General features: G+C 39.0%; 1 protein-coding gene and 1 long non-coding RNA gene across 8 annotated transcripts in view; one reads left to right on the top strand and one right to left on the bottom strand.

Annotated features, from left to right (window-relative positions):
* The first annotated feature begins 220 nt into the window (after positions 1–220).
* LOC130541861 (uncharacterized) lies at positions 221–27,847 on the top strand. Of its 2 annotated transcripts, none has more exons than XR_008955931.1 (3): positions 221–433; positions 4,219–8,969; positions 27,501–27,847. It is a non-coding gene; the product is annotated as an uncharacterized LOC130541861 (long non-coding RNA). The 2 variants fall into 2 exon arrangements; XR_008955930.1 differs by having other exon boundaries at positions 247–433; positions 27,550–27,847.
* The window catches only part of FGD4 (FYVE, RhoGEF and PH domain containing 4), a 200,026-nt gene continuing 190,922 nt past the window's right edge, over positions 18,744–27,847 (bottom strand). For all 6 annotated transcript variants that reach the window (XM_026502132.4, XM_057303253.1, XM_044385557.3 and 3 more), the window contains 2 exons: positions 25,827–25,967; positions 18,744–24,392 (listed from right to left, as the gene is read on the bottom strand). In XM_026502132.4, coding sequence (XP_026357917.3) covers positions 24,135–24,392; positions 25,827–25,967 — 399 coding nt within the window. In that variant the 3' untranslated portion in view covers positions 18,744–24,134. The remainder of the gene's footprint in view (positions 24,393–25,826; positions 25,968–27,847) is intronic.

Genomic DNA, 27,847 nt, shown 5'->3' with positions numbered 1-27,847 from the left:
TGCCCCCAGAAGTCTTACTTCTCTGCCCTTCCTCCTTTTTCTAAATAAATGTTAAGCAAGTATTTAAGTAGTATTAGTTTTAAAAGGCACAAAAATATTACTTTCCCTGGAGACTGCATGTCCCTTCTGGCCCTGATCCCAGCCCAGCCCCTCTGGCCTTCTTCCGAGCTCGTAAAGAGCATGATTACTGGCAGAAGCTGAAGAATTTTTATTTGTTGCATTTCGGTTGTTATGTTGGCCAAGCAGTCTGTTGCATACTAAGATCTGAGCAACGTGTTCCCTGTAACTGGGGCTTAGGTGACAAACACTATTGCAAACTGTGGGAGCTGGGGACTCTCTCTCCTGTGTGGGCCAAAGTCACTGCCGGATAAGACCCTGAAGCGAGAGGAAGCTTGGATCTGCCTGGCTGCCCTCACAGCCGGCAAACTGACAGGTGACTGCTACTAGTCGTTGTATATTCTTAGGTGGACGGCAGCAGATCCTTAATAATGGCATGTTTCTTCTTAATTTCTGACTCTATTTTTAGACTTGAGCAAAAAATGAAAGATACGGTGAAGAAAAGTTAAGATGAAATTAGCCAGTATCCCATGGCTTTAAACTTACATTGATCTTTCTTTACCTTGGTTGCTTGAAGTCTGGACTTTGTGCTCTAATTCCATATTGGTTTGATGGTTTTCTTGCTTTGGTTTCTGAATCCTGAAATGTACGACTTGTCCTATTGCACTTTTTCTAATGTCGTTTGAAGACAATAGAAGCTCAGAGCCTCTGGAATTTGGCATTTTAAGAGTAAATGAAATGTGTTCACGGATGTCATTTATGCAACCTCTTGGTGTCTCCATGAGAGGCCCAAATGCACACAGGAAGGTAGAAAGGTCACAGATTTACTCAGCTTGTTATCTCTTTCCCTCTCACACAGTTTGTCCTCCTAAAAATCTATTAGCATTTTTTGGGTCCCTTAAGTAAACCAATCATTAATATATAGCAAAGCAATACTTTTAGTATCAATCCCAGTTCTTTTTATTTGAAATATTGTGTAATTTGGGGCCCCAGGGTGGCTCAGTTGGTTAGGAATCTGACTCTTAAACTTGCTCAGGTCTTGATCTCAGGTCATGAGTTCAAGCCCTGTGTTGGGCCTAGCATGGAGCCTACTTGGAAGAAAAAAAAGAGAGAGAGAGAGAGAAAAAATGTATAATTTTATAACATTCCAGATATTGGTTGGTACATATTTCCACTGTGCTTAAAATAGGATGCTTCTCCTGTTTTTATTTCACTTTATAAATATTACATTAGGTTGAACCACAGCTGACACGTGTGGGGTCAAAACTTTTCCTTACGAATGTTGACATATACACATTTTGTGACATTACAGCTTATGTATTTTTAAAAATTCAGGGCATTTTGTTTACAAGGAACATATCTTCTGATTAGAGGAATGACAAAATATGGGGATAGTTCTCTGTGTGCTCGGAGAAATTTAAAAAGAAACCTGTCAGTATATTCAGAGTAATCCTAGACTTTAATATTGATACAAAAACCAACTAGCATGTAGAAAGCACTCAATTAATATTTAAGTGTTGAATGAATGAATGATTCAAGATAAACTATTTCTTGAGACTATTGTTTTTCCTGGGACAACTTAAAGTTGTTTTATCTTTATATATCTCTATGAGACTATTTTTATTTGTATGAAGAGAGATAAAGAAAAAGAAGGTTGCAATATGTAGGTTGACAAACAATTCTGGAAAATAAAGCACTAGGTTAAACTCCATAAAAATGTTAAAAAAATCTTTTTGAAATACATGTAGACTTACAGAAAAGTTAGAAACGAATTACAGGAACTCTAGTTTATCCTTCATCCAGATTCTCTAGAAGCATTTTATTTCATTGGCTTAATCCCTCTCTCTTTGACTTTCTCGTCGCTGAGCCATTTCTCATTATGTTGCATACATGATGCCTCTTTCCTCTCAAATACTTGAGTGTGTATTTTGAAGAGCAAGGCTATTCTCTTACATAACCACATTGCAATGACTGAAATGGGAAAATTAGCACATACAATATGATGATCTAATCTAAAAACGTTAATTTCTCACCAATTGTCTCAGTAATACCCTTGATGGTAGGAAAAAGATATTCTGGCCTAGGTCCAATCCAGGATAACATACACCTTGCATTTGGTTGTCCTAACTCTTTAGTCATTGATTCTGGAAAAGTTCCTCAATCTGTCTTTGTATATTATGACCTTAACATTTACATATAGACCAGGCATTCTGTAGAATATTCCTCAATTCATGTGTCTGATGTTTCCTAATGATTAGATTACGTTCTGCATTCTTAGTAGGACTACCATAGAAATGATATTGTGCCCTTCTTAGTGCTTCAGATCAATAGGCCCATGATACCAGTTTGTCTTCACTGGTGATATTAATTTGGTTAGGGTGTTGTCTCCAGGTTTTCCCATTGTAAAGGTATTTTTTTTTTTTTTGTAATTAGTAAGAATTTTGTGGGTACAACTTTGAGACTGTATAGATATACTTGTCCTCAATAATTTTTTACCCATTAGAGTGTCCATGGATAATTCTTACCTGAATTATTATTATGCTTTGTGTCAAATACTTTTTTTTTTTTTTTAAGTAGACTCCACGTCCCACATGGAGCCTAATGCTGGGCTTGAACTCACGACCCTGAGATCAAGACCTGAGCTGAGATCAAGAGTCTGATGTTCAACCGACTGAGCCACCCAGGTGCCCCAATGCTATTTTTTAAACTTCATTATTCCGTCTAAATTCGTTTGCATTTTATTGTAGGGAAGAAATTTCCCTTTCTCTTCATTCATTCATTAATATCAGTTTGAATTTATGTGTTCCTATTTTATTGAATGGACTTTAATCCATTACCATAATTTCCCGTGGCCCCCAGGCTTACTGAGGTAAAATTGACATATCACTGGGGCACCTGGGTGGCTTACTCGGTTGAGCGTCCAACTCCTGATCTCCGCTCAGGTCTTTATCTTAGGATCAGTGAGTTCAAGCCCCATGTTGGGCTCCACTACTTTAAAAAAAAAAAAAAGTTAACATATAACTACCGCCATTTTTATTTTCATGTTTGACTGTCCCAGATTTTGCCAGTGGGAGTCTCTTTCGCTGACTCCCGGATCTTCTGACATGTCCCCATCATTCTTTGAACACTTTTCCACTCTCTGGCACAATATAATATTCCAGCCTTATTTTGAATGTTCTCTGCCCCAGCCCTGGAATCAGCTAGTTTCCTAAGGAGCGCTGGTATCTTTTAGTGGAAAATGGTATTTAGAAACCAACATAGATATGCTCATTATTACTGGGGTGTTATTGCTTCTAGGCCCTCACAGCAGACAGCTAGGAAATACATGAACACACACAATCTATATCTATACACATCTATATTCTCAATATCTATATAACTATACCCACCTCGCTAGCTAACTTTATAAAACCATGTATTCATACTGATTCCTGCAATTCTAGTCCAAAAAACAGGATTTATTTTCATGTTCACCCTTTCCATACTGACTTTTCTGACAGTGAGAAATTTAGCTTCCACTATCCTCAACATACTACTTATTTGCTCAGTTCTAAAACTCAGCAAAAGTAATGTTAGAAATGTGAAGCCATACCATTGGGAAAAAAGACCTAGAATTCAATATTTGTTTGTAAGTCTATTTGTCTTTAGTTTAAGAATCAATAGTTTTAGGGGCGCCTGGGTGGCGCAGTCATTAAGCGTCTGCCTTCGGCTCAGGGCATGATCCCGGCGTTCTGGGATCAAGCCCCGCGTCAGGCTCCTCCGCTGGGAGCCTGCTTCTTCCTCTCCCACTCCCCCTGCTTGTGTTCCCTCTCTCGCTGGCTGTCTCTGTCAAATAAATAAATAAAATCTTAAAAAAAAAAAAAGAATCAATAGTTTAAGAGTCAATATTCTGTATTTAGAAGTGTGCATTAGCTAGTTCTTCTAATTTTTATCTTCGGTTTGGCTGTGTTATTGATTTGCTATTATTTGGTACACAGATAGGTTCACTCGCTTGCAGTTGTACTCCATTCTAGGTTTTGTTTCACAATTTTAGTTTTATTATGTGTGTGTATGTAAAACATTAAGATGGTTCAAAAGTTAAAACTCAACAAAAAAGGTATATTTAATAAAGCATCATGACTGCTTTAGCAAATAATTTTTCTTTTTTCTTTTTTCTTAAAGATTTTATTTATGAGAGAGAGTACGAGCTAGCACCAGGTGGAGGTGGGGAGAGGGAGAAGCAGACTCCACGCTGAGCTGGGAGCCTGATGACACAGGGCTCAATCCCAGGACCCTGAGATCATGACCTGAGCTGAAGGCAGACACTTAACCGACTGAGCCACCCAGGTGCCCTGCAAATAATTTTTCTATATTCCAGGTTCCTTCTCCTATATGTATAACTGAGCCTGGGTCCTTTGATTCATTCTCCTTATGTCCCATACCTGCCTGCCTGCTCTCCACTCTTCAAGCATACGTTCACAGATACACAAGCACATACCACGGAGAAGATATTGAAAAACTTCAAGATGATCTTTAGGATGACGTATGTTTCTTCCACCACTGGACGTGATTCTCTGTAGGAACAACAGTCTTCATTTTTTCACAGTATATGATAACAATATAGTTAAGTGATTTAAAATATTATTTCTTGTGAAAATACCATAATGGACTATAAGGTCCAATCTTACTGTATAAAAGCAGAGAGTTTCCTTTACTAAGACAAAGCAACCTGGCTTTGTTTTTCCTTAAATGCAGGACCAAAACAATCCATGAATCACTTCCTCTATGAAGTGACTGCAGAGTAGGCACTCATTATCCAAACCCTGGACCAGGTCCACTCTGCCAGCCCCACTTCCTCAGGACATGTGTCTTTCAGTGCCGCTGGCTCCTTTTGGAACCGTGACCAGCTGCCTCTAATTTCCGCAGTCCAGGTGCTGTGGTTATGGTGGGGATAGTGGGTCAAGACTGATTTTGAAACAAAAATCCATTATGAAAAAATTAAGATTTCCATCATCATATTTTGAAGTCCTTGACTATATTTTAAACACTTAATCAGAAATCTGGTTTTGTTATTAAAACAGTTTAGCCGTATAAAATGTTGATTTCCTTTCCTCTCAGCCTCTTTTCCAAAAGTCTATATCCATAACAATTTGATACTTCGGAAGAAATGTTCTGTTCATTTTATTCCCCTTTTATATAACCTAGCTTGTGCACTGAATAAGTACTTATTGAGTTCTTAAAATGTGCCAGGCACTGTATTGTAGATTTGGGACATCAGAAATCAAAACAGATAAATGGAACTTATTTGGAACTTTTTTTCTAGTGGGTAGAGACAGACATGAAAAATAAATGTAGAAATAGCTAATAATTTTGCTACAAGATGCTAAGTGTTATGGGAAAAATAGATCAGATTAAGGAGGAATGGGCGTTACCTTGGTAGTGAAGGCAGTTGTAATCTAAAATAACATGCTCAAGAGAGACTGAGGTGGTGAGATTTGAACAAAGACTTTAAATTGGCAAGGGTGTTACTCATGCAGGTATCTGGGGAAGGTACATTGCAGGAAGAGGGTACAGCCAGTGTATGTGTTACGAGGTTGCAGTGTACTTGGCTTCTTTAAGGAAAAGCAAGAAAATGTATGGTACAGGATAGTGGTAGTGGGAGGCCACTCAAGGCCCTAGGCTTTTATTCTGAATGAAATGGGGAGTTCCTGGAGGGATTAGAGTGGAAAAGCAACATGATCTGACTTGTGCTTTAACTGACTCCCCTAGATGAATATTTGACAATGGCGGGGGTGGAATGAAAGTCTTGAGACTAATTAGAAAGCTACTGCAGTCATGTAGGCAAGAGATGATGGTGGTTTAGGCCAAAATGGTAGCAGTGAAATTGGTGAGAAAGAATCTGATGTGGTTGTGGGAGATTATGGAAGTCCCCTGTGATTAACTTTCTCAGTAAAGTAGGAAGGAAGGTCATCAGTGGGGACCCAGGATGAGGGAGAGGTGTTGGAGTCTTGAAGGGAAAGGAGATGTGAAATAGTGATCTAACAATAAATTAAAAGTGAGACCAATCCATGTGGTTGTTTGTTTTGGACAGTTGCATAGGCATTGGCATGGAGAAGACAGAATTCAATAAATTAGGTTTTAGTTTTTTGGTTTTTTTTTTTTTTAAGATTTTATTTATTTGAGAGAGAGAGAGCACAAGCAAGGAGTAAGAGTAGAGGGAGAGGGACAAGCAGACTCCCTGCTGTGCAGAGAGCCTGTCTCAGGGCTCAATCCCACCACCCATGAGATCATGACCTGAGCCAAAACCGAGTCTGACACTCAGCCGAGCTACCCAGGCACCACTAAACATGTTTCTTACCTGAAAATCTGTGTGCTGTTTGAGGCTTATGTGAGATAGTGTATATATAGAGCACTTAAAGGACCAAACACTGAATGAATATTCAGTGTTTCTCAGACGAGGCTTCCATCAGGATCACCTGGGGAATTTTTAAAAATATTAATGCCCAGAGCCCAACCCAGGCAAATAGAATTTCTGAGGGTGAGGCCAGGTCATCACTGTTTATTTCTCAGGTGATTCTAATGTGTAGTCAGGGCTGCAAATTTCTGAATTAACTAAACAATGTCTATTAATATTAGTAGTTAGAGGGACTGGAGGGCATATGACAGAGAAGGATTCTGAGGGAAAACAACATGCATTGCAAATCACTCTGAAAACAATCTGAAGACTTGCAAACAGATCTCCCACAGCTGAAATCGTAGAGAAGGCTACATCAAAAAGAGTAGCGGGGTGCCTGGGTTTGCTAAGTTGGTTCAGTGTCCGATTATTGGCTTTGGCTCAGGTCATGATCTCGGGGTCCTGGGATTGGGCACTGAGTGGGGCTCTGCACTCAGCAGGGAGTCTGCTTAAGGATTCTCTTCCTCACCCACGCATGAGCTCTCTCTCTAAAATAAATAAACATACATATATTTTTAAAAGAAGAGTAGGAAGGGCAGGGACATGGTAGGAAACAAAGCCCCCAGTGTGGCTATCCACAAGAAGGGGTTATGTTACAAGAACCCAGGAACAAGGGAACAAGGGGCTCAAGCCCTGGGCATCCCCAGCCCTGGGGACCAGCACCAGGAAGACAAGTTTCCATAACACCTGGCTTTGGAAATGAGCAGGGCTTAACTGGGAAAGCAGGAGGCAATACAAAACAGAGTCCCTGCTCTTCAAGAGCCAATGTACTATGCCACTTGGTCTGAGACCCAGCAGTTTGAAAAGTGCCTATATGTGAAGAAGATTTATTGACTAATTTTAGGATGTGTGCTGGAGGGACAGAGAACTGTAGGAGCTTTCTCTGGAAATGCAAGTGCTCGTGGGCCCCAGTTTTCTTGCCCTCCTTCAGCCTAAACATTTTTGTGGGTCCAAGTTCAGACACTGTCCATCTATCTTGCTAGCGCTCCAGTGTTCCCCTGCAGACCTGCCCCACCCAAACTACCCATCTACCCCAGCAGGCACGCTCCCAAAGGGACTCCTGCTCCACCAGAGCTGGCACACAGCTTCCATCAGGACTGGCATCCTTTCCAGTGTGACCACTACTGTGTCATGCCCAGTGGGGCCTTAATGCCCCTCCAGAGCAATTCCTGCCCTGGGTATGGGGTAGCTAGTCCCACCCACCAGCATGCCTGTAGTAGCCACAGCCGGGCCTCTCAGCCAGCCACTGTGGGAACAAGCCCTGCCCACCACTGCACCTACTGTAGTCGTGGTCGGTCATTGCTGACAAATGGGCTGAAGGACAGACAGCCCTGCTCACCAGTATGCCTCTAGCAGTCGTGACTGGCATAATAGAAGGGCACAGGCGGCCCAACACAGGGGATGCCCTGGAGCACCTGGTTCTTGTGACCAGGGAGGATTGTGTTAGTGGGACAAAAGGACACCTTCTACACAGGCCCACTGCTGTCAAGACCAGGAGAGGTCTCTGACCTACCTCAGATGCAGAAACAAACAGAGAGTCAGACAAAAGGAGACAGAAGATAGGTTACAAAGGAAAGAACAAGATGGAACCTCAGAAAAGAGCTAAATAAAAATGGAGACAAGCAACCTAGTTCAGAAAGAGTTCAAAGTAGTGTCAATGAAGATGCTCACTGGACTTGAGAGAAGACTGGAGGAACTCAGTGAGAACGTCGACAAAGAGATAGACAACTTTAAAAGAACCAGTCAGAGCTGAAGAATAACTGAGATGAAAGATACACTAGAGGGAGCCAGCAGCACGTTAGAGGATGCAGACTAGTTCAGTGATCTGGAGGACAGCTAGTGGAAAGCAGCCATGCCGCAGAGCAGGAGAAAAACCCAGATAATTTTTAAAAATGAGGATAGGCTAAGGGACCTTTGTGACAACCTCCAGTGGACTAATAATCACATTATATGAATCCCAGGTGGAGGAGAGAGTAAGGGGCAGAAAACCTATGTGAAGAAATAATAGCTGAAAACTTCCCTAACCAGGGGAAAGAAACAGACATTCAGGTCCAGGAAGCACAGAGAGCCCCAAAGAAGATGAATCCAGGAAGGACCATACCAAGATGCACGATAATTAAAATGGCAAAAATCAAAGATGCAGACAGAATCTTTAAAGCTCAAGAGAAAAGCACACAATTATGTATGAGGGAGACTGCATAAGCCTACAGCTAATGTTTCAGCAGAGACTTTGCCAAGACAGAAAAAGTGGCATGATATAGTCAAAGTGCTGAAAGGAAAAAAAAACCTTTCAACCTTAAAGGACCCTTACAGCTGGAGAGAAGAACATGGCAGCTGAGGAGAAGGACCCTAGGCTTGTCTCATCCCACAAACACAACAAGGTAACTATCAAATCATTCTAAATACCCCAGAAATTGACCTGAAGGTGGACAGAACAAACTCCACGACTAATGGGAGAGAAGAGGCCACATCAAAGAAGGTAGGAAGTACAGAGATGTGGTTTAGGGGAGGGAGCCATGGTTGTGGAGAAGTGTGTGTGTGTGTGTGTGTGTGTGTGTGTGTGTGTGAGAGAGAGAGAGAGAGAGAGAGAGAGAGAGAGAAAGGGGTGTGGACAGGGGAATGTACAAAGAGAGAATTTCCCCCAAAGCCATTGGTTTGGAAAACAAGAGGTGCTGAATTTCAAGAGTTCTTGAAACCATTGGGACTTAGAGCATGGAATTTTAAAGGTCTGCAGGCTCCATCCACATCATTGCAAATAGCAAAATTTCATTCCTTTTGATGGCTGAGTATTCCATTGTGTGTGTGTGTGTATATATATATATACACACACACACACACACACACACCACATCTTTATCCATTCATCTGTCGATTGACATCTGGGCTCTTTCTGTAGTTTGGCTATTGTGGACATTGCTGCTATAAGCACTGGGGTGCAGGTGCCCCTTCAGATCACTACATCTGTATCTTTGGGGTAAATACCTAGTAGTGCAATTGCTGGGTCATAGGGTAGCTCTATTTTCAAATTTTTTGAGGAAACTCCATGCTGTTTTCCAGAGTGGCTCTACCAGCTTGCATTCTCACCAACAGTGTGAGAGGGTTGGTTCCCCCTTCTCCACATCCTCACCACCATCTCTCATTTCCTGACTTGTTAGTTTTAGCCATTATGACTGATGTGAGGTGGTATCTTGTTGTGGTTTTGATTTGTATTTCTCTGATGCTGAGTGATGTTGAGCATTTTTTTTCATGTGTCTTTTGGCTATTTGTATGTCTTGTTTGAAGAAATGTCTGTTATACTGAGTGAAATAAGTCAAGTAGAGAAAGACAATTATATGATTACACTATGTAGAATTTAAGAAACAAAACAGAGGAGCACAGGGAAAGGGAGGGAAAAATTAAACAAGATGAAATCAGAGAGGGAGACAAACCATAAGAGACTCTTAATCACAGGAAACAAAGGGTTGCTGGAGGGGTGGGGGATTGGGCATTGAGGACGGCATGGGATGTAATGAGCACTGGGGGTTATATAGGACGATGATTCACTGAACTCTACCTCTGAAACTAATAATATACTATATGTTAATTAATTGACTTTAAATAAAAAAATAAAATAAAATAAAGGTCAGCAGGTGTAGCTGGGTTAGAGACCTGAGGGCACTGCCTTGCTTCTGGGGAAAAGACAGGCAAACAACCCAGAAGCAGACAGCATGGAAATAGTGACCTGAAAGACACTTGGGGCACACTGTAGGGAGATTATTTATTCTTGGAGCACATCCCTGAGAGGCAGCATTCATGGAGATGCCACTCTGGGAACAGAGGCACTGGCTGGTGTCATTTCCTTCCCCCACCCCTCTGCATAAACAGAGCAACCAGTGGGAGGCAGTGCAGCACCAACACTGGCTGCCTAACTTGCTTACACCAGGCCCTACCTCTCTGTGCTCTGGCACAACTGCCCTTCTGATCAAGCCTGCCTCAGTCCCAGCTAGGCAGGGCCCTGCCCATACCACGTCTTTAATGCCTGGAGGGTTGTTGTTGTTTAAAGTAGGCTCCATGCCTAGTGAGGAGCCCAACACAGAGCTTGAACTCACTACCCTGAGATCAAGACCTGAACTGAGATCAAGAGTTGGATGCTTGCTTAACTGACTGAGCCACCAAGCACCCCTAAAACCTGGAGTTTAATTTTAAAGGTCAGCAGGCTTGGCTGGGATATAGCCGGGAGGACTCTGCACTGCTCCTGGAGAGAAGGCAGGCAAAAAACCCAGAGGGAACCAGCATGGAAACAGCTATCTGAAAAATGCCTGGGGCACACAGGGTAATTGAGGAGAGGAGATTATTCATTCTTCCCAGAGCACCTCCCTGAGAGGCAACATTCCTGGAGATACTTCTCGGAACAAAGGAGCTGGCCAGTGCCATTTCCCTCCCTGGCCCCTCAGCATAAATACAGAGCCACCTGAGGGATGCAGCTCAGCACCTACCTGACTTGCTCAGCTGCCTAACTTACTTACAGCAAGCCCCACCCCTGCGCTCTGGGAGGACTGCCCTTCTAAGTCAAACTGCCTCAGTCCCAGCGTGGAGGGACCCTCCCCCAGAAGACCAGCACAAACTCCTTCCCACACCATGTCTTCAGGGCCTCAGTTCTGGTGGAGTTGGTGTCAGGTCTCATTTCACAAGCAGACCAGAGCACACCTAGTTAAAAGTTGGAACATTCAGGCCAGGAACCAAAAACTGCCCACAGCATGCAAGAACCTCTGCAGATGACCATCCTTAAGGATAAAACAGCGGCAACAGAACAGCAGCGTGCATGCAGCACACACCAGAGACAATGCCTGGAGTACCAGGCCTTGGGTACTTCATGACCTCTTCTCCATAGGCCATTACTTTCAGGAGCAGGAGACATAACTGGCTTTTCTAACACAGAGAAGAAGGCAGAGACTTAGACAAAATGCGAAGATGGAGGAATTTATCCCAAATGAAAGAACAAGATGAGCCCACGGCCAGAGATCTAAGCGAACAGATAGAAGTAACATGCCTGATGGAGAATTTAAAGCAACAATAAGGATACTCACTGGACTTAAGATAATGGAAGACATCAGAAGAGATCCTTACCACAGAGATAAAAGAGTTAAGAGTCAGAAATGAGGAACACAATAAATGAGATTGGAAAATAGACTTGATGCAATAAATATCAGGCTGGAGGAAGCAGAGGACCAAATAAATGAAATAGAAAACAAAACAGTGGAAAATAATGAAGCTGAACAACAGAGAGAATAATTATGGGACACAAGAATAGCCTTAGAGAAATCAGTGACTCCATCAAACATAATAACATTTGTATTATAGGAGTCCCAGAAGAAGAGAGAGAAAAGGGGGCAGAAAATTTATTTCAAGAAAGAGCAGAAAACTTCCCTAACATGGGGAAGGAAACAGAAAGCCAGATGCAGGAGGCACAGAGAACTCCCATTAAAATCAACAAAAGCAGGCCAACACAAAGACATATTGGAATTAAATTTGCAAAATACAGTGAGGAAGAAAAAAATCTTAGAAGCAGCAAGACAAAAGAAATCCTTAACTTGGGAAGTACATGGGAAGACCTATAAGTCTAGCTCCAGATTTTTCAACCAAAACTTGGCAAGACAGAAGGGAGTGGCATGATATATTCAAAGGGCTGAATGGGAAAAAATCTGCAGCCAAGAATACTCTATCCAGCAAGACTGTCGTTCAGAATAGAAGAAGAAATAAAGAGTTTCCCAGACAAAAACTAAAGGAGTTGGGGAGCCTGGGTGGCTTAGTTGGTTGAGCATCCGACTCTTGACCTCAGCTCAGGTCCTCATCTCAGAGTCATGAGTTCAAGCCCCACACTGGGCTTCATGCTGGGCATGGAATCTACTTAAAAAAACTAAAGGAGTTTGTGACCACTAAACCAGCCCTGCAAGAAATATTAAAGGGGACTCAACGTGCAAAAAAGAGACCAAAAGTGACAGAGAAAGGATGAAAGAAAATCTTCAGAAAAATGACAAAACAAGTAATAAAATGGCAGTAAATACATATCTATCAACAATTACTTTGAGGGGCACCTGGCTGGCTCAGTTGGTGGAGCATGTGACTCTTGATATCAGGTTTGTAGGTTTGAGCCCCATGTTGGGTATAAAGATTACTTAAAAACCTTTAAAAAATTGTTATTTTGAATGTAGATGGACTAAATGCTCCAAACAAAAGAGATAGGATGTCAGAATGGATAAAAAACCAAGACCCATCTATATGCTGCCTACAAGAGACTTTTTTTATTTTAAAGATTTTATTTATTTGAGAGAGAGCGAGCACGAGACAGGGGAGGGTTAGAGGGAGAAGCAGACTCCCTGTTGAGCAGGGAACCCAATGGGGGGCTTGATCTTGGGACTCTGGGATCATGACTTGAACTGAAGGCGGATGCTTAATTGACTGAGCCACCCAGGTGCCCCAAGACCCATTTATCACACAAATGGATGTCAAAAGAAAGCCGGAATAGCAATACCTATATCAGACAAACTACACTTTAAAACAAAGACTGTAAGAGGAGATAAAGAAGGGCATTATATAATCATAAAGGGGACAATCCAACAAGAAGATAAAACAATGATAAATAGTTATGTACCCAACATGGGAGCACCCAATTACATAAAACAATAACATACATAAAGGAACCAATTGATAATAACACAATAATTGTAGGGGTATTTAACACCCCACTCACATCAATGGACAGATCACCTAAACAGAAAATCAAAAAGGAAACAATGGCTTTGAAGGACACAGTGGACCAAATGGACTTAACAGATGTATTTGGAACATTCCATCCTAAAACAGCACAATACACATTCTTTTCAAGTGCACATAGGACATTCTCCAGAATAAAGTACATATTGGGTCACAAATCAGGCCTCAACAAATACAAAAAGACTGAGATCATACCATGCACCTTTTCTGATCATTACACTATGAAATGAGAAGTCAATCATAAGAAAAAATTTGGAAAGACCACAAATACATGGAGGCTAAACAATAATAAATGGGTCAGCCAGGAAATCAAAGAAGAAATTAAAAACATACATGGAAACAAATGAAAATGAAAACACAACAGTCCAAAACCCTTGGGATGCAGCAAAAGGAAAGGAAAGTATATAGCAATACAGGCCTACCTCAAAAAGCAAGAAAAATCTCAAATAAACAGCCTAACTTTACACATAAAGGATCTAGAGAAAGAACAACAAATGAAGCCTAAAGCCAGCAGAAGGAAGGAAATAATAAAGATTAGAACAGAAATAAATGATATAGAAACTTAAAAAAAGCAATAGAACAGATCAATGAAGCCAGAAGCTGGTTCTTCGAAAAAATTAATAATATCAATAAACCTCTAGCCAGACTTATCAAAAAGAAAAGAGAAGGGACCCAAATAAATAAAATCAAAAATAAGAGAGAGAAGAAATAGGGTGTGCCTGGTGGCTCAGTCATTTAAGTGTCTGCCTTCGGCTCAGGTCATGATCCCAGGGTCCTGGGATTGAGCCCCACATCAGGAGCCTGCTTCTCCTTTCCTCTGCTCCTCCCCCTGCTCATGCTCTCTTTCACTCTCTAATAAATAAAATCTTTAAAAAAAAATAAGTAAAAAGAGAGAATAACCAACACCACGGAAATACAAATAATAATAAGAGAATATTACAAAAGCTGTATGCCAACAAACTGAACCTAGAAAAAAATGGATAAATTCCTACAAACATATAAACTACCAAAACTGAAACAGCATTGGAAAATTTGAACAGATTAAAAACCAGCAAAGAAATTGAATCAGAATAAAAAATCTCCCAACAAACAAAAGTCCAGGGCCAGATGGCTTTCCAGGGGAATTCTACCAAACATTTAAAGAAGAGTTAATACCTATTCTTCTCAAACTGTTTCAAAAAACAGAAATGGAATGAAAACTTCTAAACTTATTCTGCAGGGCCAGCATTCCCGATTCCAAAACCAGACAAAGACTCCTTGAAAAAGAGAACTACAACCCAATATCCCTAATGAACATGGATGCAAACATTCTCAACAAAATACTAGGAAATCGAATCCAACAGTACATTAAAAGAATCAATCACCCCAATCAAGTGGGATTTATTCCTGGGCTGCAAGTGTGGTTCAATATTTGAAAATCAAGGTGATACACCACATTAATAAGAGAAAGGGTAAGAACCACATGATCATTTCAACAGATGCAGAAAAAGCACTTGACAAAGTACAACACACTTTCATGATAAAAACGCTCAAAAAAGTAGAGTTGGATGGAACATACCTCAATTTCATAAAGGCCATATATGAAAAACCCACAGCTAGTATCATCCTCAGTGGGGAAATACTGAGAGCTTTTCCTCTATGGTCTGAAAAAACAGAGGGATGCCCACTTTCACCACTGTTATTTAACATTGTTTTGGAAGTCCTAGCCTCAGCAATCAGACACAAAAAGAAATAAAAAGCATTCTAATCAGCAAGGAGGGAGTCAAACTTTCACTATTCAAAGATGACATGATACTCTATGTAGAAAAGACTCCACCAAAAATTGTTAGAACCAAATACACAAATTCAGTAAAGTTGCAGAATAGAAAATCACCATACAGAAATCTGTTACATTTCTATATACCAACAATGAAACAGCAGAAAAAGAAATTAAGGAATTGATCCTCTTTACCACTGCACCAAAAGCAGTAAGATACCTAGGAATAAACCTAACCAAGGATGTAAAAGATCTGTACTCTGAAAACTATAAGACACTGATGAAAGAAATTGAAGAGGACACAAAGAAATGGAAAAATATTCCATGCTCATGGATTGGAAGAATAAATACTGTTAAAATGTCTATATAAACCAAAGCAATCTACACATTTAATGGAATCCCTATTAAAATACCACCAGCATTCTTCAAAGAACTAGAATAAACAATCCTAAAATTTGTACAGAGCCACAAAAGACCCAGAATAGCCAAAGCAACCTTGAAAAAGAAAGGCAAAGCTGGAGGCATCATAATTCTGGACTTCAAGCTACATTACAAAGCTGCAGTGATCAAAACAGTATGGTATTGACACAAAAATAAACACATAGATCATTCAAAGACAATAGAAAACCCAGAAATGAACCCACAATGATATGGTCAATTAATCTTCAACAAAGCAGGAAAGATGGGGTCCCTGGGTGGCTCAGTCGGTTAAGCATCTGCCTTTGGCTCAGGTCATGATCCCAGGGTCCTGGGATCGTGTTGGGCTCCCTGCTTGTGGGGAGCCTGCTTCTCCCTGTCTTCCCCACTCGTGCTCTCTCTAGCTCTCTCTCAAATAAATAAATAAAATCTTAAAAAAAAAAAAAGCAGGAAAGAATATACAATGGGAAAAAGACAGCCTTTTCAACAAATGGTGTTGGGAAAACTGGACAGCAACATGCAGAAGAATAAACTGGTCCACTTTCTTACACCATACACAAATTCAAAATGGATGAAAGACTTGAATGTGAGACTTGAAACCATAAAAATCCTACCGAACACAGGCAATCCCTACCAAAATACCAAGAGTGTTTTTTACAGAACTAGAACAAATAATCCTAAAACTTGTATGGAACTGCAAAAGACCCACATAGAAAAGCAATCTTGAGAAAGAACAAAGCTGGATATATTATAATCCTAGACTTTAAACTACACTACGAAGCTGTGGTAAACAAAACAGTATGGTAGCGGCATAAAAGCAAACACATAGATCAATGAAAGAGAATAGAGAACCCAGAAAGAAACCCATGTGTATATGGTCAATAAATTTACAACAACAGAACCAAAAATGGGGAAAGACAATCTCTTCAATAAATGGTGCTGGGAAAACTGGACAGCCACATACAAAACAATTAAACTGGACCACTCATATGATGCACAAAAATAAACTCAAAATGGATTAGAGACCCAAATGTGAGACGTGAAACCATAAGACTCCCCCTAAAAGAATAGGCGGTAAACTCAAGGACATTAGCCTTAGCAATATTTTTCTGGATAGGTCTCCTCAGGCAAGGGAAACAAAAGCAAATATAAATAATTGGCACTACATCAAACTAATAAATTTTTGCACAGTGAAGAAAACCACCAACGAACAAACAAAGAGGCAACCTACTAGATGAGAGAGGATATTTGCAAAGGATATATCTGATAAGGGGTTAATACCCAAAATATATAAAGAAAACAAAAAAAACCCCACCAAATAATGATTATAAAATGGGCAGAGGACCTAAAAAAGTATTTTTCCAAAGAAGACATACATATGGCTAACAGACACATGGAAAGGTGCTCAACATCACTAATCATCAGGGAAATGCAAATCAAAACCACAATGAGGTATCACTTTAGTCAGAATGACTATTATCAAAAAGACAAGAAATAACAAGTGTTGGCAAGAATGGGGAAAGGGAAACCCTCACACACTGTTGGTGGGAATGTAAATTGGTGCAGCCACTTTAGAAAACAGTATGGACTTTCCTCAAAAAATTAAAAATAGAAATACCATACAACCCATTAATTTCATTTTTGGGTACTTATCAAAGAAAAATAAAACAGCAATTCAAAAAGATGTGTGGTTTTTGTTTATTGCAGCATTATTTACAATAGCAACCTAATATGGAAGCAACCTAAGTGCCCACTGATAAAGATGTGGTATTTATAAATACAATAGAATGTATTCTGCCATAAAAAAGAATAATCCTTGGGGCGCCTGGGTGGCTCAGTTGGTTAAGCGTCTGCCTATTGATTTCAGCTCATGTCATGATCTCAGGGTCGTGAGATGGAGCCCTGCATCTGGCTCCACGCTCAGTGAGGAGTCTGCTTGTCTCTCTCCCTCTGCCCCTCCCCTGCCACGCACTCTCTCTCAAATAATAAATCTTTAAAACAAAATAAATCTTGCCATTTGTAACATGGATAGACCTAGAGGGTATTATGTGAAGTAAATCAAACACAAATACTATATGATTTCACTCATGTGGAATCTAAAAAACAAATGAACAAAAAAATCTCCGAGAACCAGTGGTTGCCAGAGGTGAGGAGGGATGTGAGCAATATGTGAAGGGGATTAAAAAACAACAAAGTTCCAGTTACAAAAATAAGTCACAGGGATGAAAAGTACAGCATAGGGAATGTAGCAAATAATATTGTAATATCTTTGTATGGTGACAGATGGTAACTACACTTAAACTGGTGAACATTTTGTAATATACATCATTGTTGAATCATTATACAGATGCTTTTTTTTTTTTAAGATTTTATTTATTTATTTATTTGACAGAGAGAGAGAGAGAGAGAGAGAGAGAGAGACAGCCAGTGAGAGAAGGAACACAAGCAGGGGGAGTGGGAGAGGAAGAAGCAGGCTCCCAGCGGAGCAGGGAGCCCGATGCGGGGCTCGATCCCAGGTCTCTGGGATCACGCCCTGAACGGAAGGCAGACACTTAACGACTGAGCCACCCAGGCGCCCCCGGAGGCAGATGCTTAACCGACTGAGCCACCCAGGCACCCTGCTAATTGCTTTTAAGAACCAATTGATAAATTAATTCGTTAAGACCTGAACAAGGCTATTAATTTCTAAAAGGATTATCTCTGGAAATATTTTCTCTCTTAAGTCATATGTTCACACATGCCTTTTTGGGATATCTTTTATGTTTTAAATCAAAAGCCAATAAGTAACTGTATGAAACCCAGTGAAGTATTCCATGAAATACTACTTACCAATATAGTGTTTTGTCGTCACCAAGTGTGTTTTTCATGTTTCTTGGAATGACTATAAGAGTTTATTATTGGGACTCAGGTAAATTGTCTAAGGTCACATAATAGTAATAGCAGGACTAAGACTCAAAATGTGATTCCTTTGACTTCCACTTCCATGTCTGTTTCACCACATAAGACTGAACAATGCAGGCAAACACCATAAACTACATAGCAAAGCAGTCATTTCTTGGAGAACAGAGCAGCATGGTTTTTGTGGGTCCTGCAGATCTAAGCCTGGAGTTACCACAGGGAGAAGTCCCCAGTTCTACACCTGGGGAACCCTGGCTTCTGTCACTGGTTTATTCTTGAAAGACTTCCACAGGTTTTGGTGGGGATTGGAGGTGGGAAGGATCATCGGCACTCTACTGGAGTAACTTCTCTCTGAGACAACCAAAATTTCTGACAACCAAAATCATTGTGAACACCTATAGTCCTAACATAACATTTAAGTCTTTATAATTCATTTAAGGATGTATTTATTTACAAGATACAAATGCTTAATATTTAATAGGAATTAAAGTGCTTAATTTTACAATGTTTCCAATTCTATGCCTTTATGACCAAATATACATATGTTACACAATATATACACTATATGCAAGTATATTACATTCATATAGCTAGAAAAGAATTACTTTTTGGGTACACTTTTTCACATTGGAGTTAACTCTAAAATTCTGGTAACATACCTTTTCAAACTGATCAGTCAACAATTCTAAAACCCAGATAACACTTATTCAAAAATATCAGTCAACTGTCACTCACAAAATAAAATGCTAGTTTGGTTAAAAAAAAAAGTTTTATATACAGGCATGATTGCTAATGAATGGAGACCCCCCTCAAATGATACATTCCAACATCCACATCATGTGTAATATATAATGCAATTCTGTTATCATAATGGTCCCCAAGACTATTGTGTTTCTTTCCAAACTGATATATATATACGTATATATATCTCACTCTATGTATTTGGTATTCACTTATTAAAATATGCTACAATGAGACTTCTTGATTTAATTTCTCACTAAATCTACCATAACAAATTTTAGGAAGAAGTATACCATCATGTAACTCTCAGTGACCCCAATGAGCTAAAAACTATCTTGTAGAAGCCATATGCTAGTCCATCTCAAAACACAGAAAAGACATTGCATTCTGACAAATGCTCAGTCCAAAAAGTGGAAAAATAATGTTTGACTTTAGAGGAATTTTTTACCTCAGTAAACAGTGCAGAAAATGGCCCATAGAATGAAAGTATTTTACGCTTAAAGGAAAAAGTAACTAATGGAGAAAAGGCCTGGGTGCCACAGATCCCATCAGTATGCAATTATAAAGATTTCTATTTTATAGTTCATATTCCTTCTGCAGTTCAAGTATTTTTCTCTTGTCTGAACATATACCGCTCTAATCTGGTGATCAGCAGTCTCTGTCTACCTCTCTGTTCACTCTTGCTTATTTCATTTCCTAATTTTTTTATTCCTCTTTACTATATCAGTAAAGAAAGTAATCTCATGAAAACACGATTACGGGGCACACATAAGGATGAATTGTACTAAAAATCCATGTAAATAATTTATGTTAAAATATTTAAGTTAAAAAGAACATTTTCTATAAAAATTTCATTCCTATGGAAAAACAGAATTGGAAATCAACAATGTTTTTACATATATACATATATGCATAAATTCACAGAAAGGGTTTTAAAAGCATATCTAGTGGTCTTTATACATCATACTCATTTTCTAAATCTGAAGAATCTATAGTAGATAGTAATATGAAAATAAAAAGCAATTTGATTCTACTAAAATTGGATGAGAATGAAGAAGTAACACGATCCACTACAGGTGTCAATACAGTTCTATAGAATAAGAACTGGTTAGCCACAGTTTTTATATTATACATTCTTGAAGAATACAAAATTGAAGAATGAAAACATTAAGACATTCTTGCCTTTTGAATTAATTTTAGCTTATAAATACCATGTGCTTAATCTCAGACCCGCTAACACATCATATGATGTAGGAAATTTTAATTAATCTTCTATTCTGCATTATAGCAAGGGTACCTGCAAAAAATAAGACTTTTGTTCCTCAGAAGTTTACTTGCTCCTGTTGGTGCCTTTTCCTCTGGGTATCTCTAGTCCAGAAAGATCATTATTAGAGTTATTACAGACAATATTCTCAGAATAAGAACTTAAGGCTTTAAATATAATCAGAAATGGGATCTAAACTTTGAAAGGAAAAAAAAAATCTACCCTGTTTCCACAAAGTAGACAAGAAAAAGTAAAACAGAATTGTGAACTCATGAAGTATTTTTGATATAAGGTTTTTGGAAGGCATCAATGAATCTTTAACAACCCTGCAGTACTATGAAGTTTGTGGTTTATATACTTATGACTACGACAAGTACTCTTTTAAAAAATCCAAATGTGTATTTATATATGGGGACAGGGCACATTTAAAACGTTATTGTAAAAAGTTTGGTAATTTTTTAGGTTGGAATTTTTTTTTTTTAATTGGGGTAGGTCGCCCAATGCAGTTAAGTATACCAAACTGTATGTTGTATTAAACTTCATGGAAAATGAATGTAGCTGGATAAAGTAGTGCAGATGTGCTTAATTCTCTCACCATCCATACCCTTTGCAAAAGGAAAAATGCTTTTGACAGTTACTTGAATCCAAGGAATAATGCCCCCCATTCCCTTCCCTATACCCAGTAATTTGAGTTATAGTATCATTTCTAAAAGTTAATTCTCTATATCCTTGTGGCTAGGGGCATTCATATTAAAATTTCAGTATAAAAACATACCCTGAAGAATTTTATTGCTTGCATACATGATGGCATTGTAGATGCCATTATTACAAAAGTGGCTGGTGGCATTTTTCATTATTGAGTCCCACTTAAAACCTGGATAAGTCTGCACTACATTTCATACTTAATATACCAAATGGTAGACTTTCAGTAAAAGCAAAATTTAAGTTTAAAACATTGGAATGTTTTAATGAATAGTTTTTATCAAGAAGTATTTTTTAAGTTTGGAGAAAGGGCACTTTAAAGATGACTTGGAAAGCACCAAATTAGGGAAAATAAAGAATAAAGCCTATATGGAATGTTGGTTTTAATAGGAAAGCAATCAATTGTTTTTTTATGTTCAATTTGTCATGACTGCTCAGGTGTCTCGGAAACCAAGACATATATGATGGTTCTTGAAACCAGTCACACTTTGATGTCTTTTGGTTTAGCTGGGTGTTTACTACGTGCCTAAGGGTAGTCCCTTGCCTTCCTCCAAGTAAAAGCATTAGTGATTCTTTATGAGAAACAGGTAAGGCTGCCTCGATGCTTCTCTTTGTGCTTGTCGAAAGAACACAGGGTGGACCATGAAAGATGGTAACTGGATAATCAAAAATTCTCTTCTAGTACAATTATTTCTAATTTTTTTGAGAAATTAAAGATCATGTCAAGAACATGACTATATTCTTTTTACATATTCTTTTGATAATCTAAATTAAATAACATTGATATTTACTGAGCCAAAACTTGAGTGTATTCATGTTACTCCCATTGCAGGATAACAATTTATGATCGGCAAAGTGTACTCTCCTCACTGTTCAGAATAGGTTTCAAAAATAATCTGGCCCATAAATCTTCTAAACCGACCCTTACGTTTCCAATGCTCTAGTCACAGTTTACAAAAGTCATGTTCTCCTGATAATCATTCTACATCTTTATTGCTTCTCTTTTTTGGAGATTCAGAACGCCAATGCATCATCTACAGCTCTAGTGTAAGCATCTCAAAAGCCACCCTGAATACGTATGTTGTACATACACACACACCAGCCCCCACACGATTGGCAACTAGAAAAGAGAAGTGATGTAACATTTCTTTCGGTCTGTCCCTGATTTGATAGGGCCTAAGAAGCTACACCTTTCTTTATCTCTTTCTGATTCCAAATATTTGGCTTAATATTAATGATCATGGCTGGCATTCCTTTTATAGAGAAAGGCAATCTAATTGTGTCAGCCATAACTAGTTTACCTTCTCCTTTGGAGTGGGGGGAAAAAAGGAGAGACTTCAAATATTTCTTAAAATGACAGGCCTGAATAAATGTGTGGCTGTCTCAAATTCTGAGTGAATCCATTCTACACTTAAGGTATAATTCTCAAAGGCCAAGATAGTGGGGTCGTTCTTGTGGATTTCTAGCAGACTTAGGCATTTGAAAGTGATAATGTCTGGGGCATAACAGGATAAATGGGGGGAAAAAACTAATTTGAGAAAAAGATTAAGTTAAATAGCCAACTTAATGTGAGATTTTAATCACAACCACAATATAATATAATGAAGAGCAGCCTTTGTGACAAGAAATCATGTTTTGACTATTAAAACTTCCCCAGATGACAGGGTTTGAAAAAAATGCTCAGACTCTCTTCAAACATCTTGTACCTCCCCAATCTGCCATTAAAATATTGCTTTTGATTATTGTGTTTTCTTCTCCTCTTCTTCACTAAGGTGGTTAGAAGAGTTGAGCATAAACTTCCTCTAATATCTACCTACCCCACAAACACATGTGAATTTCCTTTCCCATCTGACAAAGGAATAGGCCCACACAGTTACCTTAAGTGTTAACTATATATAGTCCTCATTTGACCATGCTTAACAGTCTTACGGAAAAGAAAAACATTACAATAAATGTAGTTTCCATGTGTCCCAGCTCTGTATAAAGTCAGGTATCTTGTACGGTTCAGGTTTCTGTGAACAGTTTTGCACATGCTGATATTAACTGCTACAACAATTGCAGGACTGTGAAAGGTAAAATAACCTGCGTGACTTCCACCATCCCAGTGGCCAAAGTGTATTATCTCAGAATAATCAAGACTGAAGCATTAATTAAACCCTCATTATATATTTAAATAGGTATTATTAGCACCTTCAGAGAGAGGCACTGTTTTAAATAGGCACAGAACGAAAAAATAGTACTTTAAAAATACTGTTGGAACTAATATATCCCATGCCACATAAATTACTGCTTTTTCTTATTATAAAAATATCAATACCCTTAGATGTCAATCAGTTAAACATAAATCACCAAAAACATTTCTGAAGTTTAGAACATTGTTCAATTCCAAGATAAAACATGCTTTATATTTAAAAAATAAATTAGAGACAAATATGAACCTAAAGCTGAAGAGAAAAGCATGTATAATATAATTATATTCATATTTAATACTATATACACATAATTGCTATATACTTGAGATATTTTCTTCTTAGGAATATTTCTACAAAAACAAGTATTATCTTTTCTTAATAAGTTGAAAGTTTGAACACCAACAAGTTGTCCTTTTTGTTTTAAAAGAACATACATTATTTATGCAGCTTGAGCTTTATAAACTAAATTAAATAAGTTAATACAATAGCCTAAACTGTCCCTGTAATTTTTTTTTTCTTTTTTAACCATGGATCTATTTTGGCAACATGGAGGTATATTTTTCAAACTGTTACAAGTCCTACCTGTGAGGGAGAAGACATAAAGGACCTTAGATGGAAGTGGCCTATTCTAACCTGATAGTGATAGAACCCATTGATACTGTTTTCTTCAAGACAAAAGTACATATGCAAGGAATAGCTCATTAAAAAATGCTCTATTTTCACATTATTTCAAACTTTTATCGGTAGAATGGCTCTGCACATCGGTTTCACTAACAGTACAGAAACATAGGAAAATAGTCCCCAAAAGATGCATTTATGAGCCTATATTTCAACATAAAGTGCTAAGAGATGAGTAAGGAGGGCTGGGAATGTCTTGAGCTGTAAATCTTGAGACCTCCACATCGTGGATGGTCCTGGAGTTCAGCATTCTGACTTCTTCCTAGGTTCGGGATGATCATCCAAGGTGGCTGGATGCTTGTTGGGACCATCTGGTGTCTCACCTGTGACAGCTAAGAAGATGATTTTCAGCCACTTCTGTTTCAGTTCCTCACTGTCTGCAGCAAAGCTGTGCACAGACTTGGACTGGGTCAGTTTGAAACTGTGGGGCAGGTCTGCACTCTTTGGCATATCGTCCACCACATAGCCGAGGAGTGGAATGGTGGCCTGGGCTCGGACGTCCTAAGGAAAAAACGTGGTACACAGGAGTGTGAGATGTATTAGCCTGCTATCCATGGCCCTTTGTGATCTGGCTCCCACTAAACTCTTTACCTATCAATGTTCGACACAGACTCGTGCTGTGAGCTCTCTGTGGACAGAGATGGGGATCCAGTGCTTAGCATACTGCCTGGACGTGAGGTCAACACATTCAGTGCTGGCTGAACGAATTAGTGAATGAGAGCAGACACCTAAATCAGCTGGGATTCACGGACCCTACACCCCACCCCCTCTCTCTGTGACGGAGTCCATTTAGCTCTTCATTCAGATGAAAAGGGGAAAGAATAATAGTTATCTTACTGTATAAAACCAGCAAATGTTAATGATGATTTGATTACCAAACACAGTTTTACTTGGTGATCCATTCATTCATGCATCATTTTATTTATGGACAAGAAAAGGGAAGAGGAAAAACAATGAAATAGAAAACAATATATACCTTGGTATTTTAAGTTTCTTTCTTTCTTTTTTTCAGATTTTATTTATTTATTTGACATGGTGAGAGAGCACAAGCAGGGGGAGCATCAGAGGGAGAGAGAGAAGCAGGCTTCCCGCTGAGCAGGGAGGCAGATACGGGAGTTGATCCCAGGATCCTGGGATCATGACCTGAGCCAAAGGCAGAGGCTTAACGGACTAAGCCACTCAGGCGCCCCTAAGTTTATTTCTAAAATAAAATTTCACCAGCCCTTAATGTAGAGACAGGCTAAAATACAACAGGTACATTTAAGATTTTATCTTTTTCCCGGTGAACGCAGGTGTTTTTCAAGCACCACACAATCCACAGTGCCTGGTGCTGCTCTGGTTAGAAGCGACGCCTGCATGTCTGTTGCTCCCACAGACTGAGGTCCGATCCATGCATACATGGCTCTCAAAAACTTGTTACTGGACAATGAAAACCCGGGGTTGATTTAAATTCCCCTTCTTCTCAAATTCCTTTCTTCTTTAAGGTATCTATCCATTCAGGAAAAAAAAAAAAAACCCAACCTATAATAATTATATCCCTCTTCAAACAGCCTCCTTCTCCTCCTTGCTTCTCCCTCTGCTTCACTCCTGCTTCCCATGCCCCTTCCCAATCCAAATCATCCTTTCTCCAATCACTGAACAGGAATGAGAGGGGAGAAGAGGGCAAGTGATGCACGGGGTGAAGAAACCAGAGGCTATATCTTAAAAAAAAAAAAAAAAAAACAAAAAGTTTAAAAAAATAAAAATCAGTTTAAATAAATTTGTATTTTAGTTACTAATTATTTTCAATTGTAATGAAAGACAATGCAACTGTCTGAGCTCTCTTGTTCTGCAGAGGAGTAATGGAAGGATTCTGAGTTCAGTGTCTATTTGCCACCCCCACCCCCGCAACCGCCCCAGGACCTCTGTCCCTTCAGAAAGATGCCGTTTAGATACCTGGGGGGCACCGTACATATACAGCACAAGAGGGTCCTGTTTGGGGATCACACACCAAGCTTTCTGCCAAGGTTTTGACTTCTCCATATACTGAAGAAAGCTGCACACTATGCTGTTTCCAGATACTTCTGCTGATTCAATCTAGAAAAATATAATGGAAAAAGAGTGAGAGAGAGAGAACACAAAATGAACCAGGTAGAGAAGTAACTCACCTTAAGGGAATATTCATAAAGTACAATATATTCATATAAAATGTCTCTTGGGAATGTCCAGAAAGGGTTCATCGGCAATGATTATTTAAATACTCATTTACATCTTTCATGAGCCAGGGAAAATATTTAACTGAATTTTAACTCTTTGTAGTACAAGGCCTCAAATTTAAATAAAGTTAAACATTTACTGAGTGCTTGCTAGGCAGGTGCTTTTCTTATCCCACTATGTGTATTATTTTATTTTATCCTCATACCGACACTAAGAAGATACCACTTTCATTATCTATGAGGTTCAGAGATGAAGTACCTCTCCCCAGATCACACATTTAGGAACCAGCATGCTAGGCATTTGGGTCTGGATCCAGAGCTTTTAACCACAATCTATACCAGCTTCAACTGCAATAGCAAAAAGGCAAATACTGACCAGCAATCTTTGTCCTGGAACCTGAGATAATTTAAAAGTTTTTAAAACTGCAACAAGTCTTTGTAGATTTTACAGTTTTCTGCTTTGTCTCCTGATAGAGACATCTATCTATCTATCTATCTATCTATCTATCTATCTATCTATCTATCTCTGGTCAAAAAGGGAACAAAACCATTTGACTAAATGATAGATATTATTATACACATTATGGGAAGCAAGTGGTTTGCTTCTATTTTCGATTACTCTAATCCTTAGGGTAGAGCTACTCAATGCCATCCACTGAACAGTACTGGTTCAGACTGCTTTGCTACCCATTCAAGATAAAGCACAGAAAGTAAGAGTAAGCACCTGGAAATTTTTAGAGCAACTGGACTTTGTGATGACATGCAACCAACATGATTATGTATTTTACAAAAATATTGAGCTGTGGTGGTTTGGAAATAAAACTGGCCCTTCATCAGAGACGGTTTAAGAAGCACTGGTTGGCAAGCTAGGGCCCACCAGCCCACCACCTGTTTTTGTATGGTCTATGAGCTATTAGAATAGTTTTTATAGATGAACATTTAAAATCAATTTGGTGTCAGCAAACACTAACTCTGGACTCCAATTAAACAAATTGCTATCTCCCCTACCCACACAGAATTCCAGTCTTATTACCATATTATAAAAAGTTATACTAAGTTATTACTGAATTTTGTCAAAACATTGTGAGAACATTTTCTTTCTTGGTATAGAAGTGATAGTCTCAGTTTTTCCTCTTTGCCTGCAAAGATTAAAATAGTTTCTCTCTGACCCTTTACAGGAAAAGTTTGTTGACCGTTGGTCTAGAGCACACAACAAACTCGTTGGCATGCAGCCAGTTTCAAATATATATGTGTGCATGTGTGTGTGTGTGTGTGTGTGTGCACATATGTACTATCTCCTATTGCTGGACCTCACATTATATATTTACTTGATTAAAAGTGTTACCCTGGTAATTTGTCCCCCAAGTATAGGTTTTTTAAGAAAACTACCTAGAGCTTTTTTTTTATTTCATAGATACAGACTGAAATTCATCCCTTAACACAAGTTATTTGACTCATTATAGTATGCCAGTTTCATCAGTTGCTGCGTTTAAGTCTTGAGGCTGTGTTCCTGGGAGCCAATGAAATGTGTCTCCACCTTCCCTGCCAGAGAAAGTGCATTTTGATCTGCCTACAAGCAACATCTATACCCCAGAAGAATTCAGTTATACTTTGAGCTTCTCAGCCTACACTTTAAACTTCAATGGATGCTGAAGTTTAGGGTTCTTTTTCAGTGAACAGAAATGACCTTGGTATGCTTACACTGTATAGATGCTCAATAAATGCTTATTTATTAATAAACCACGAAAATTCTTAATAAAC

This window comes from Ursus arctos, unplaced genomic scaffold (assembly GCF_023065955.2).
Source record: "Ursus arctos isolate Adak ecotype North America unplaced genomic scaffold, UrsArc2.0 scaffold_26, whole genome shotgun sequence".
Lineage (NCBI taxonomy): Eukaryota > Metazoa > Chordata > Mammalia > Carnivora > Ursidae > Ursus > Ursus arctos.
This window is presented reverse-complemented; position numbering and strand designations above follow the sequence as displayed.